Source organism: Capra hircus, chromosome 12 (genome assembly GCF_001704415.2).
Source record: "Capra hircus breed San Clemente chromosome 12, ASM170441v1, whole genome shotgun sequence".
NCBI lineage: Eukaryota > Metazoa > Chordata > Mammalia > Artiodactyla > Bovidae > Capra > Capra hircus.
In genome coordinates, this window is record NC_030819.1 from 56,775,997 (window position 1) to 56,791,631 (window position 15,635).

The 15,635-nt window shown below is 45.0% G+C and overlaps 1 protein-coding gene across 1 annotated transcript in view; it reads left to right on the plus strand.

Moving 5' to 3' along the window:
* LOC102187959 (WD repeat-containing protein 49-like) overlaps positions 6,705 to 15,635 on the plus strand; it is a 92,998-nt gene continuing 84,067 nt past the window's right edge. Inside the window, 4 exon segments of the mRNA XM_018056308.1 lie at positions 6,705 to 6,710; positions 7,001 to 7,231; positions 8,791 to 8,873; positions 11,786 to 11,878. Coding sequence (XP_017911797.1) covers positions 6,705 to 6,710; positions 7,001 to 7,231; positions 8,791 to 8,873; positions 11,786 to 11,878 — 413 coding nt within the window.

Here is a 15,635-nt window from a genome sequence, read left to right on the forward strand (position 1 = left end):
CTCTCTGGGGTCTCTTGCATAAGATGACAAATGCTATTCTTGAAGGCTCCATGTTCATGCCCCAAGCATTAACCTCCCAAAGGTCCCACCTCCTAATACCATCTCTCTGGGCATTAGGGTTTCAACATATGAACTGGAGTGGGACACAAACATTCAAGCCATAGCAATGAATAGGCTATATTCATAAGATAAAATACAGGCTATATCAAGAGATGCTGTTTACACTCTACTTTCTAAAGTTTCATTGCATCTTAAACTGTAAAAAAAAATTCAAGGTAAAGTTCTACAGTCTTGTCCCTGGAGTTTGAACAAAACCCCACCATTGTCAAACTGCAAGTGGATGAGGTCCCCAACGCCTCTTCTGTGTTACAAAGTGTCCAGTTTTCATGGCTATAGTAGAAGTTTAAGTGTGCTTAGAGTTTCATCCACTGTGAAGTGATCATTATATAGCACCTACCTTTTAAAAAAATATCTACTCCATATGCATAATGTTAAACAAAAAACCTTCTTCTGGGTAGAGAGAGGAGTGTTTTTAATAGATTTTTATCAGGTATTTTAGATATTAACACACTGTAAATGAACTATACTTCAATAATATAAATTTGAAAATAAACATATAAATTATCAGGTGTTTTAACAATATCCCAGATCTTTTTAACCAAAGCAGTCTGATTATCTACATTTTTAGCATGCCTGCCAGCCTAGTCAGTCATCTCATTCTTTCTCCTCTGATTCATTCACTCACTCAGTCACTCATTCTTTCAATAAATATTTACCTGTGGCACACAGAGTCAGCCAAGACGTGGTCTCTGTCCTTAGGCCGGTCAGAGCTGACCTAGAATTCAGTCTGGGTGCTGTGGGAACATCTAAAGCAGAGCAGGAAGCCAGGAAGTTCTCCTGGAGGAGATGAACCCTGGGCTGTTTTCAGGGGCCCGATGTGAAGGGTGAGTATTTCTGATATGGGTGGCATCGAGGAATGGTGGTCTCACACCAAGCTCTGCGGTTGCCTTGGGGAGCAGAGAAGGTGGTGTTCTATTTTCCTATTTCTGTATCTTCCCATGTGCTGTTTCCTTATCTAGAATGCTTCCCTCCCATTTTTTGCCAGAGTAATAATCCTCTCTGTTTTCTGATTTTTCTTTATATTCCCAGAATTCAGGACCATGCCTGGCACGTACAGGTGCCCAAATAAATGCTACGGAATGAGTGAATGACTTTAAGGCAATGTAGTCATCATGGACTCAGTTGAGTATGTCTTAGCAGAAGAAGAAGGGGATAACAGAGGATGAGATGGTTGGATGGCATCACTGACTCAATGGACATGAGTTTGAGCAAACTCTGGGAGATAGTGAAGGACAGGGAAGCCTAGAGTGCTGCAGCTCATGGGGTCACAAAGAGTTGGACATGACTGAGTGCTTGAACAACAGCAATTTTCCTAGAAGTAGCTGCTGCTTCTTTTAAGCTGATAGTGGTCTGCAGTTTCCTGTAACACAGAAGTTATCTTTTGCACTACATTGCTGACTCACCATAACCCCAGTAGGCAGCAAATGCCATGAGGGCAATAAGGCATCTTTCAGCTCCGAAGCCACAGCATCCAGCACAAAGCTTGGCACACCACTGGTGCTCAGCAAGTGAGCAATGTGAAGCGGCAGTGGTCCAGTGTCCCTCACATAGTCATGCTGAGAAGGCAGTTCCCCGGGCAGGGGCAGAGGCTGTTCGTGTAAAAACAGGCTTCCCAACTCCGCTCTGGCTGATGGAAGAAGCTGGGTGTCTCTGGGCAGAGTTACAATGCTGCAAGGCCAAGGGGTGGTCATGTGACGGCCGGTGCACTGCCTGAGGGCCCACTCCCACCGTGGCCCTTGCCTGCTGGTGGCTAGGCAGACCCATGCCTCTCCCAGACTCTGTTTTATGGCGACAGGGGAGAACCAGGTGGGCAGCCTGAGCCCAGGCAGTAATTGCCCTCCTCTTGAGCTTTTTTGTTTTCACTTCCCTCTCTGGTCCTAGTCTCTCAGGAAGCCACCCCTCCGGGTGTTTTGGTTTATTTTCATTCTAAAAGTATTTGTCACAAACTATGTGCATAGTATCGCCTTGTTGCCATGGTAATGTCTGCACTGTAAGCCACACCCAGGAGTGCAGAGCATGTCTCCTTGGGAGCATGACTTAGAAGGAACTGGGCTGTCCTTAGTCCACAGCCAGGGTGTCTCCTCATGACCCCTACGCTGACACTGGGTATTGACTCACCATGGGGTGATGCCCTGGTGTCTTGGAGATCAGGCATCATCTCTTTTTCTCCATTTCAGCTTCATTACTCTGCAAAGGCAAACACCCCTGAGACTTGTAAGAGAAAAGCCAACATCTCACTCCCCAAAATAGACATAAAACCTGACCATCTCTAGTGAAGCTGCAATTATGGAATCCTGGTTTTGAGAGGACTTGAAAGGTCACTTATATATTACCTCTTCAGTGCACAAATTCTCTTTTCTGTGAGCCAGGAGCCTGCATCTGCTTGAATACCTTAAGTTAAAGGCAACTTCAGCTAAAGGTAGCCCATTTCCCATTTCAAGGTTGGAGAGCTCTGACCTTAATTTTTTTCCCTTTATGAACTGCAATTGGTCTGTCTTGACTTTCTACCCATTAGCCCACTTTCTAATCTTTTGAACCACTCTATAAGGATACACAGAAGAACTGTACAAAAAAGATCTTCGCAACCAAGATAATCACGATGGTGTGATCACTCATCTAGAGCCAGACATCCTGGAATGTGAAGTCCAGTGGGCCTTAGAAAGCATCACTATGAACAAAGTTAGTGGAGGTTATGGGATTCCAGTTGAGCTGTGCTGCACTCAATATGCCAGCAAATTTGGAAAACTCAGCAGTGGCCACAGGACTGGAAAAGGTCAGTTTTCATTCCAGTCCCAAAGAAAGGCAATGCAAAAGAATGCTCAAACACAGCTGCACTCATCTCACACGCCTGTAAAGTAATGCTCAAAATTCTCCAAGCCAGGCTTCAGCAACATGTGAACCGTGAACTTCCAGATGTTCAAGCTGGTTTTAGAAAAGGCAGAGGAACCAGAGATCAAATTGGCAACATCTGATGGATCATGGAAAAAGCAAGAGAGTTCCAGAAAAACATCTATTTGTTTTATTGACTATGCCAAAGCCTTTGACTGTGTGGATCACAATAAACTGTGGAAAATTCTGAAAGAGATGGGAATATCAGACTACCTGACCTGACTCTTGAGAAACCTGTATGCAGGTCATGAGGCAACAGTTAGAACTGGACATGGAACAACAGACTGGTTCCAAAAAGGAAAAGGAGTACGTCAAGGCTGTATATTGTCACCCTGCTTATTTAAATTCTATGCAGAGTACATCATGAGAAACGCTGGACTGGTAGAAACACAAGCTGGAATCAAGATTGCCGGGAGAAATACCAATAACCTCAGATATGCAGATGACACCACCCTTGTGGCAGAAAGTGAAGAAGAACTAAAAAGCCTCTTGATGAAAGAGGAGAGTGAAAAAGTTGGCTTAAAGCTCAACATTCAGAAAACGAAGATCATGGCATCTGGTCCCATCACTTCATGGGAAATAGATGGGGAAACAGTGGAAACAGTGTCAGACTTTATTTTTGGGGGTCTCTAAAATCACTGCAGATGGTGATTGCAGTCATGAAATTAAAAGACGCTTACTCCTTGGAAGGAAAGTTATGACCAACCTAGATAGCATATTGAAAAACAGAGACGTTACTTTGCCAACAAAGGTCTGTCTAGTCAAGGCTATGGTTTTTCCAGTGGTCATGTATGGATGTGCGAGTTGGACTGTGAAGAAAGCTGAGTGCCGAAGAATTGATGCTTTCGAACTGTGGTGTTGGAGAAGACTCTTGAGAGTCCCTTGGACTGCAAGGAGATCCAACCAGTCCATTCTAAAGGAGATCAGTCCTGGGTGTTCATTGGAAGGACTGATGTTAAAGCTGAAACTCCAATACTTTGGACACTTCATGCAAAGAGCTGACTCATTGGAAAAGACCCTGATGCTGGGAGGGATTTGGGGCAGGAGGAGAAGGGGACGACAGAGGTTGAGATGGCTGCATGGCATCACCAACTCGATGGACATGAGTTTGAGTTAACTCTGGGAGTTGGTGATGGACAGGGAGGCCTGGCGTGCTGCGATTCTTGGGGTCGCAAAGAGTCGGACACGACTGAGCAACTGAGCTGAACTGAACTGATGAGTTATCCATTCCTAGCTACTCAGTAGCTTAAAGCTACATATTATTTCACAGTTTTTGTAAGTTAGGCATCCAGTTGTGGCTTAGCTGGACTCTGTTTCAAGGTGTCTCATGGGGCTGCATCGAGGTATTTGTTATGCTAGGGTTTCATCTGAAGGCTTGACTAGGGAACAGGGCACTTCCAAGGACACATGATTGTTGTCAGGATTCAGTTTCTTGCCGGTTGTTGGACTAAAGCCTCAGTTCCTTGATGGCTGTTTGTCCATTTCCATGTAAGCATCTCTACATGGCAGCTCACAGCATGGCCACTGGCTTCCTCAAAGCCAGCAAGGGAGAGAGAGCCTACCAGCAAGACAGAAGTTATGATCTCATATAACCATAGAGGTGACATCCCCTTGGGGTTGATGTATTCAACTAGCTACCAGCAGTTTCTCAAGGAGTCGGGGTTGGTATTCATCAGCCATGAACACCAAACGGCAGGGATCACGGGGTCCATCTGCCTGGACTGCCACACAGAAGAAATTTACTTTCTTTCCCACAGAATCATCCTTCCAATACTTGAAAGTAACTTTCACATCTTTTCTTCTTGGCTATAGTCAAGTGAGTATCCTTACTATCCCAGCCATTGTCCTCAGAACTTGCTATGCGGCTTGCAGTGTCAAAGTGGAGCCCCTAAACAGAGTTCACTTCCCAGGGTGGAGTGGGACCTCCTGGGAACATGAGCAGTGGGAGACCCGCAGCTCCTTCTACTAATTAAGGCTTGATTTCAAAGACAGAAGTTCTAGAAGCCCAGTCTTTCACTGCAGAAGAGTTTTGGTGTCAGTGCACTGAATTCAGATTAAGAGTCCTATTAATGTTTTAGAGCGAATGTTCCAGAGTTCTTTGAGTATTATGTATTTTTGAATATGAAATTTCATAAATTGGAAAAATGAAGATTTTCTCCTCCTTCTGTATCCCCCCACCCACCCACCAATCTAGTGAATAGCTCACTCTAAAGACATTTTTTTTTTCTTCTCTAGAATATTAAACAAATAGAATAAGTTTTCATGAAAATAGACTATGAAGCAGTGGGCAGAATGCAGTGGGTAAGCTGGGTTGTGTTTTGTGAATCAGACTTGAAGTTACTGAGGAAAGGGTATAAAATGTTTGTTTCTGAGCCTTTCTGGAGTATCTATGCCCCTTAGTACATTTGCCAATTTGAAGGTGAACCAAGGGGACATACACATTCACAATTTTCAAGCTCTTGTGTATCAGGTTAACTAGGAATTTCAGTAGCTCAGGCAAGTCCTGAGAAGGCTTTCCTAAAACCAGGGAATGAAGGACGTAATTGCTGCGTTACGTACATGCAGATCAAAACCTGTGTCTCTTATGTCTCCTGCCCATCTCTCCTGCAAGCTCTTTACCGCTAGTGCCACCTGGGGATTTGCTACCTTTCATGCATGCTAAGTCACTTTGTTCATGTTTGAGGCTTCGTGACCCTATAGACTGTAGCCTGCCTGGCTCCTCAGTCCATGGGGATTTGCCACCTTACCCAAAAGCAAAAGTGAAACACCAGTGAGCAAGAAACCCTATGAACAAGCAACACCTAACGATAATTTGATCCCTGACATACACGGAAAGTATTTAGAACAAGGACAGCCACAGAATAATTTTTCTACAAATACTATCATCATCATCATCATCTTCATCAATGTTTCCCAGTTTGGATTGTATAATAATGAGGAGCTGAGACATCTGCCAATGAAATTCTCTGCCATTGTACATCAGTAGCCTCCTATTACTCTAGGATGAATTAAGCTCTAAAGTGACAAGTTGAGTCAGAACTTGGACCAATCCCCTAATGTAAGCAAATACAAGTGTTTTCACTGTCATCTGATTTGAAAGGGAATAGTCAGGATTCCAGGGAAGAGAAGGAAAGACTCTAGTGAATTAGGGCTTTGTGGGAAGTGGAGAGAAAATGGAGAAGTTCCCAGGCCTTTTGGGCACTCCCACTCCTTCCCTGTGACCACTGGTCTGCTCTTCCCTACACGCACTGCTGAGATTTGAAGTGAAGCCTATGTCCTGGTGGGTCAGAACTGTGCAGTCAGACCGGCATGGGCTCAAGTCTCAGGCAAGCCACTTACTAGTTGCTTGATCTGTGTGTGTGTGTGTGTTAGTCATTTAAGATTAAAGTGAAAGTGAAAGTTGGTGGTGTCAGTGGTGTCAGTGGTGTCCGACTCTTTGCGACCCCATGGACTATACAGTCCATGGAATTCTCCTGGCCAGAATACTGGAGCAGGTTGCCATTTCCTTCTCCATGGATCTTCCTGACCTGGGGATTGAACCCAGGCCTCCTACATTGCAGGCAGATTCTTTACCATCTGAGCCACCAGGAAAGCCCCTGTTTGGTCTTAGGCAGATAATTTAGTTTTTCTAGGTTTGAGTTTCCCATTTTGTAAAATGAGAGCGATAGTACTTATCTCATCCAGTTATGGCAAGAATGGAGGTGAAGGTCCACATTAAGTGAGACAGGGTATGATCTGAATCACCACCATCATCATTATCATCTTTAGAGAGACTGGGCAGGGAAGTGAGCCCAGACACTCGGTAGCACACTTCCAGCCCCAGCCCAGCTAGTGCACCCCAGTTATTAGCTCCAAGTTTTTGGCAGCCAAGTTCATGCCAATGACCTAATTCATAATAATATTTACCTCATGTCCGTGCCCTGATGATAAGGAGAATTTTTGAAAGCCAAAAAGGCAGCAGACATTTAATGAACTTTCCCTTCTTCCCCAGGATGGCTTCTGCACGTATTTGCGGCTAGTATACTCAGAGCAGGCTGATGCTCGGGCTCGACAGCGAGAGGCTTCCTTCCAGCTGCCTGCTGTGCTGCAGGGGCTGTCTTTCGGGGGTCCCGTGCTGCGCATTCTCGCTGCGCCTGATGACACCTTAATCACGATCAGAGAAGATGGTGCCATTTATTTCTGGTCCCTGCAGCTGAAGTTGAAAAGAAGAAAGCGGGTTTTTGTATGTGATTCTCATTTGATAAGGATGCTGAGTGCTCCAGTTTGATTTTATTTGCTATTTTAAACTGCTCCTTGAGTGGCATGATTACAGAAATTGTGTCCTTGAATATAATATATTCATGTTGGATTTTGCCAGTCTATGGGATGCAAATATGATCTGTATATGTAGGACAAGATAATTCTTCATTCCGCTGCTAAAATCAGATGGAGTGATGAATTACACATGATTCCATCATGTAATTTATCATGTCTTAATGAATGACAAATGGAAAAGAATTTTCCGTTTTTCTCCCTGTTAATGGTTCTTTCAGTTTAGGTAGTTCTGGGAGAACTTACTGAATCACAGAATCAGAAATTCAGAAGGCAAGAAGCACTGGGGAAGTACACTTAGGAATAACAGTACCTGACCCATTACAGAGTAGAGTCTAACTTTGAAGTCTTGCTTTAATTACATCTTTCAGCAAATAGTTGAGCTCTTGTCGCTGCTCAGGTTCTATGCTGGGTGCTGGGAATAGACGCCCGTTTCTGCCCTCAGGAAACTTATCATCCACCTAGTAGTTATAGCTAAACTATACCCCTCAGGCTGCCAAATAAACCCTCCCTAGAAGTGAAGTCACTCAGTCGTGTCTGACTCTTTGTGACCTCATGGGCTGTATCCTGCCAGGCTCCTCTGTTCATGGGATTTTCCACGCAAGAGTACTGGAATGGGTTGCCATTTCCTTCTCCAAAGGATCTTCCCGACCCAGGGATCGAGCCTGGGTCTCCTGCATTCTAGGCAGACGCTTTACCATCTGAGCCACCAGGGAAGGAGAGAATAAAGTCAATCCCTCAAGTCTATGTAGCAAGTTCCCTATACAGGCAAATCTTGGTTTACTACATTCCACAGATACTGTATTTTTTATAAATTGAAGGTTTGTGGCAACCCTCTATTGAGCAAGTCTATCAGGGCCATTTCCCCAACAGTATTTGCTCACTTTGTGTCTCTGCGTCACATTTTGGTAATTCTTGGAATATTTCAAACTTTTTCATTATTATTATATCTGTTGTGGTGATCAATGATCAGGGATCTTTGATGTTACAATTGCAAAAAGATTACTACTCACTGAAGGCTCAGATGGTGCCTAGCATTTTTAACAAGAAAGTATTTATGTATGTATTTTTAATGGAAATATGATTACGTTACAGTACTGCATTGGTTTCTACCAAACAACAAAGTGAATCGGCCATAAATTGACCCAAGTCCCCTCCCAAGAAAGCATTTTTTAATGAAGATGTGTACATTGATTTAAAAAAAAAAACATTGCACACTTAACAGACTATCAGCATAATGTAAACATAACTTTGTCTGCACAGGGAGACCAGAAAATTCACATGACTCCCTTCATCACAGTGGTCCACAATATCTCCAAGATGTACCTATACTTGAGGGCGAAAGGAAACTGAAGAAAACTGTATAATGTTAAGTATGTGTATTATGGACCAGAGTGGCTTGAGACAACTGAAACTGTCTTATCATTAAAAAGTTGTATTTTTGTACATTTCCATCCTTCTACCCTTTAGGACAAGCCCATTATTCGGAAGTCCAGGTGGGTGACGGATGTTACCATCATGCCCCAGTACAACAAACTGATCCTAGGGACTGGGTGAGTGTCTTTGGCTGTTCAGCTAGGACAAGAATCATCATTGGTCTGTGAAATTCATTTCCATGTGTGGGTTTACACAGACATATTCATGTTTAAAGGATGAAGAATGAAGCCCTTTAAAAAATATACTAGAACTCATACATCATCAAAGCTGCTGTGCAAAGAAAGCTATCAGTTTGTCTGGCCAGTTGCAATGATATTGTCATTGTCTCAAATTGATAGTCCTCTTCTGGAATACTTCCAGAGTGAGAAAAAAAATGTCATTACGTTTTAGCACCCTTTATTTTAGATTCAAAATAATGCTGCTATTTTATTAGCCACCAAAATTCAGTTCAAAGTCTATTCAAAAAATAAAATCCACAGTGAAAACTATACTCACTGGTGGAGAGCCTCCAAAGAATGGGCCTTGGAAGAATGGCCTCAAGCTGTGAAGGAATATACTGAAGATTTTGATCAAGGGCAACATAAAGATTGAAGGCAGGAGGAGAAGGGGACGACAGAGGATGAGATGGTTGGATGGCATCACCGACTTGATGGATATGAGTTTGAGCAAGCTCTAGGAGTTGGTGATGGACAAGGAAGCAAGGCAGGGAACGGAAGCTGCAGGCAAGCCTGGCAGGGAGGGAAAGCCTGCAGGGAAGCTGTTGTCAGTCCATGGGGTTGCAAAGAGTCGGAAACGACTGAGCAACTGAACTGAACTGAACAGAATGAAAGTAGGCTTCCCTGGTGGCTCAGCCAGTAAAGAATCCACCTGCAATGCAGGAGACCTGGGTTCCATCCCTGGGTCAGGATGGTCCCCTGGAGAAGGGAATTGCTACCCACTCCAGTATTCTTGCCTGGAGAATTCTACGGACAGAGGAGCCTGGAGGGCTGGAGTCCACAGGGTGGCAAAGAGTCAGATACGACTGAGCAACTAACACTTTCAAAATAATGAAAATAAATGTGCAGCGTCCTGGGCACCGCTTGAGCAACCTCAGTAATGCACCAAGGCAAGGGCGTGTACAGCTTGGTAGGAAGGAATTTTGGGAAACTCCAAATTAAGGCAAAAGCAACCAGGGGAGGGTGGACTGTGATGGGAATGGTGGGTGTGTCCAGGCTGAGGAATTAGACTATTTAGCATGGGGCCTTGGGCTCCAAAATCAGTGCAGATGGTGATGGCAGCCATGAAATTAAAAGACGCTTACTCCTTGGAAGGAAAGTTATGACCAACCTAGACAGCATATTTAAAAGCAGAGACATTACTTTGCCAACAAAGGTCTATCTAGTCAGGGCTATGGTTTTTCCAGTGGACATGTATGGATGTGAGAGTTGGACTGTGAAGAAAGCTGAGTGCCGAAGAATTGATGCTTTCAAACTGTGGTGCTGGAGAAGACTCTTGAGCGTCCCTTGGACTGCAAGGAGATCCAACCAGTCCATTCTAAAGGAGATCAGTCCTGGGTGTTCATTGGAAGGACTGATGTTAAAGCTGAAACTCCAATACTTTGGCCACCTCATGTGAAGAGTTGACTCATTGGAAAAGACTCTGATGCTGGGAGGGATTGAGGGCAGGAGGAGAAGGGGACGACACAGGATGAAACGGCTGGATGGCATCACCAACTCAATGGACATGAGTTTAGGTGAACTCCGGGAGTTGGTGATGGACAGGGAGGCCTGGCGTGCTGCGATTCTTGGGGTCGCAGAGTCCGACACGACTGAGCGACTGAACTGAACTGAACTGAGCATGGGGCTGGGGGCGTGGCTAGATGAAGGAGTGGAGGTTGAATGTGGTTTCCATCGCCCTGCCTGACTGTCTTCAGACTGCTCCTTCTACCTCCGACTCCTCCCAAACCCAAACTTTCCTCCTTTAGCAGCCCCTGGTTCCCTAGGCTTCAGTGACGTTAGCTAACAGTTAAGATAACCCCACATCATCCAGGCTCTTAAATACAATTCAATTTAATATTAAGTTTAATTATTAAAACATATTAGCATGTTAATATTACTCATATAATTAATATCAACCATTAAAAAACAACAAATTTGGATTTCTAAATTCAGCCCCGTTTGATTTTAAAAAGCATGTTCAATAGCTTTAATTACCGTGTCTTTTACACACATAGAAATTCAGAGATTAAAGCAGTAACTTCCTAGAGACTCTCTGAGCTGGCAAATGGGAAAATGAGGCAAGACAAATGACTCTGGAGGCAGCGAACCACTCTTGAGCCGTGTGGCAGGTGGAAAGAAAGTGGGAAAATAACATTAATCACTGACGGCAAGTAAGGCAAGGCTTTGGAATTTACGGAGTGACCCCCCCCCATGCACACCTCCGCACACATACACATGCGTTCCATGTGAGCAGGCTGAAGCAGCAGGCTGTTTTTCTTATACCCACAAACTTGTTCTTTCAGTCAGCTCCTGGGTGGACAAGCTAACATAGGAGGAAGGGGTCAAGGACCCAAGCTAAGGAGGACTGAGCAGGGAACTGAGTCCTTGACCCTCCACTGTGTGGCTCTAATCATCTGTATTATTAGCAGCAAAAATCAGTTCACGTTTTTGAGCACTCAAGTCCCAGGTATCAAGCTAACTACTTTCTCACATACCCTCTCATTTAATCCCAGTAACTCTCCTGTAAGACAGGCATGAGCCCCATTTTACAGACGAGGGAATTGGCATCCAGAGCCCATGTCGTTGGGAATCAGCCTCCTGATGGGGAATACGGGTGCCATGACCAGTTCAGAACCAGATGGAAATGATGTCCCCAAAGGGTGGAGCTGGAGAGGAAGCCTCCAGCTCAGCAAGGGGCCATGCTCAGGAAGGCAGGTGTTTCACTGGTCAGCTGTTTCTGTTTTGTGGAATCCGTGCATTATAAAAAATGCTCTATATAAAAATCAAGTGGGAAATTGAAGTTTACTCCAAGCGTGCTGATCTCTGAACAGAAACCGTGAAATCCAGCTGTATGAACTCTCTAACTTGGAGCCGTACCGTCAGGTTGGTGGCCTGGAAGCTGTCGCGCTGAAACTGAACTGCGGGTAAGAAAGAGGCATGTCCAGGGCCAGGCAGCATGCCTCTCCCCTGAGCACCAAATCCTCCCTTCTCTCTCTGTGGACAGTTATGCACACTTGTGCTCTATCAGCGGGTGTCCTGGCTCCCCTGGAGCCTCTCATGCCTGTGTCACTGGTCACGGTGGCGCCAGAAAGGAGGGGCCTTCCTGCGTCTGCGGAGGAAAGGGAGGCCCAGAGAGGCGAAATGGATTCTGCTGATGAGATTATGAATTAATCCATGTTTTAAATGTGGATATGTTAATTTTCCTGAAACCCGACTCTGACCTTGTTACTCTGCTTTTGAGTGGTTGCCAAGTCCTTCTCCAATAATATTCACACCTTTCAGTGGCACCCAAGCCTCCCCTCCCCACTGCCATTCTAGCCTCCCTCTGCACCGGGCCTTCAGGGCCAACCTAAACAAAGACCCTTCAACTCCGGTCAGGCAGGTCACTGTTCAGATGCTCTGGATGCTGTTCCACTCCTCAGCCATCCTTCCCATCATCTTTCTAATATGCGCCTGACCTTGCTGGATATGGGGACACATATGAATAAGACATGGTTCCCAAAAGCTCTCACTGTCTCACAGAGACGGCGGGTTCTGCAGAAATCCTACCATTCTTTACGGCCCAAATGGTATCTTCATGACGTCCCCTGAATCTGCTTCTCACCCAGAAACCGAGTGTCCCCCTGGAAGCATCCCCGGTCTGTGGCTGTGGGGGTCCTTACAGACATCGCTGGTACAAAGTCCTGAGTAACCCGCAGGTGGCACCCACGCTTCAGTCTGCCCTGTGCTCTCTGCCACCTACACACAGACTGGTCCATAGTAGGCTCTCAAGGAACACTTGTTGAATAATCACGTCAGAAATCTCTTACTGACTTCAAAAGGAGGATCCTGTTTTATTTCTCCTTTTCTGTGCCCCCCCAACTTTGCTTTTCTTGCTGCTTGATGATTTCAGTAAAATATATCTTTCATTAGTTTTCTTCCACCTATCATTTTGTATATTGAGAAATATAGAGAAAAGTTGATGGATTTAGAAGGAAGTAGCTGAAAACCAAACTTGCAGCAGACCGTGTTCCTGTAGAACAAAGACAGACCCCTTCCCCAGCGCCTCTCCTGCACAGGCATGGCCCCTCCTGAGGCCTCCTTCCGCTCCAGAGGGAGGGGTGTGTACACCCACCCCACCCCCGGAGGTTAGGGTAGGGTAGGAGGTGCTGGAGCGCTGGGGAATCCAGGTGCCCAGCCTACAGTGAGGGCATCGCCATACTGAGTTGGCTTTTACCTAAGACATCTGAGAGTTGCCTGAAAATGATTGATTGTGTTAGCACTGCTTTCAAGAAAGGCCACTTTGATGAGAGAAGAAAAAGGACACCCTTGAGAGAACGTGTGCAGGCCCAGCGAAGCAAGTATATAGCTCAGCCTTGCTATGCATGCCTCCTGCCTCCCGGCTCCTGGGCCAGACCCCAGCTCCCCACATCAGAGGATGCTGGGCTCCTCCTGGGTAGGTCAGAGCCTCTGGGGAAGGCAGGACTTTGTCGTGGACTCAAATCTCAGCAACTTCACTCATCTCTGGGGACACTGTGGTCCCAGGACATCATGAAAACTTTGTTCTACCCCAGCTCTCTTGGGGCTTGGAACTGAGGGTGGGGACACATCTTTTGCTATGGGCTAAGGATTCAGAAATTGAACTTAGAGGGCACCCAGCCTCAAGGGGAACACAGCCTGGTGAATGTGAATGTGTAAATCTGCTGGGACTTCCATAACAAGATGTCACTGGGTGCCTTAAACAACAGAAAATCATTTTCTCACAGTTCTGGAGGCTGGCAAGTCCAAGATCAAGGTGACAATCCCTTCTGTTTCTGGCCAGGGCGCTTCCTGGATTGCAGACAGCCACCCAGTCACCTTCTCACCGTGTCCTCGCATGACCTTTCATTGATGGGTTGTATGGGGGTGGGGGGAATGTTGCTCTATGGGGTCTCTTAACCCTATCATAAGAGCCCCAGCCTCATGAACTCATCTAACCCTAATTACATCCCAAAGGCCCCATCTCCAAATACCATCACATTGGAGGTTAGAGTTTTAACATATGAATTTTGGGGGGACACAAACATTTTATCCACAATGGTGAATATTTACTGACTTGGGGTATACATTCTAATCAGTTACCTCTCCCTTAATGAGGGTGGGATGGAGCAATGGCATTGGCCATGTAATCAACCAATGGGACTGTTTGTTGATGATGTCATTCTCTGAGAGCTTCTCCGTTGGACTAGGAATGAGGTTTAGGATGCCCTCCATGCCTCTGACATGGAGACTAGTTTTCTTTTCTTTTTTTCTTTCACCAAGATTTAGCTTCTGTGTGTGGGTGCTCAGTCATTCAGTCATATCTGACTCTTTGTGACCCCGTGGACGGCAACCCTCCAGGCTCCTCTGTCCACGGGATTTCCCAGGCAAGAATACTGGAGCGGGTTGCCATTTCCTTCTCCAGGGGATCTTCCCAACCAAGGGATCGAACACGCATCTCCTGCATTGACAGGCAGACTTTTTACCACTGAGCCACTGGGGAAGCCCATTTAGCTTCTGGACACACCCAAAGGAAAACCGATTTGAAACAGCACTTATAACTGGCATAGACTGGGCCTGGGTGTGTGTTGTGGGGTGGGGTGTCTCTGTGTTGCCCTAAAACCTCCCTTAAGGACTGTTGACTTGGCTCCTTACCAAATTCTTGCTAAGCAGCCAGAACATAAACTTTGTGTTTTATCTCCATTTCGTCTCACCACTGCCTCTCACACCCAGACCCGATCACTTAGAGCGATATTAGAACCAGCACAGTATTTATCATAATTTCCTGGGCAAGTAGGGTTCTGATAAGTACAATGATAGCTAGTTATAGAGACTGAAGGCTCCAGGGAGCATTAATCATGGTGTCTGAGTGCATTTGTGGGAGCACATTGTAAACTAATTGGCATGTGTGGAGCCCCCTCTGTTATTACCTTTAATACACAATTTCACAAACAACTTCCTTTTTGTTGCTTTCACACCACTGCAGACACACTCGAAAGTATGTCTCAGCTTTAAAATGTTTAGCTATAAACCAAAATAGGAAAATAGCAGAAATATTTCTGATGAGTGATAAATGTATCTGCTTAATAGATCCCTTAGGTCATAGAAGACATTCAATAGCTGTTTTTGACTAAATAGATGAATACATAAAAAGTAAGCATTTTTTTAATCTCAGCTTGATCTATTGCTAATTCATCTACTAACTTAGGGCAAGATATTGTCCTCTTCAAATATAAACTAACAATAGAAGAAGGGGAGAAGAAAACCACTTAGCTAAGAGATATGACATTACTACCCGCAGAGGAGTTCTCGGAAGAAAACTTCAGTACACCGAGGTACTTTTCCTTCAGTTCCTAGTGTGCTGAGAGTGTTTATCATGAAAGGATGTTGGATTTTGTCAAACACTTTTTCTGCACCTATGGAGACCATCAGGTGGTTTTTGTCCTTCGTTTTGTTGACGTGATGTATCCCATTAATTGATTTCTGTGTCTCGAGACATCATTCCTTTCAGCGTGCTTCTGGATTTGGTTTGCTAGTATTTTGCTGAGGATTTTTTGTGTCTACATTCATCAGGGATATTGACATGTTGTTTTCTTTTCTTGTGGTGTCTCTGTCTGGCTCTGACATCAGGGTAATCCTGGCCTTGTAAAATGAGTTTCAAAGTGTTCTTTCTTCTTCAGTATT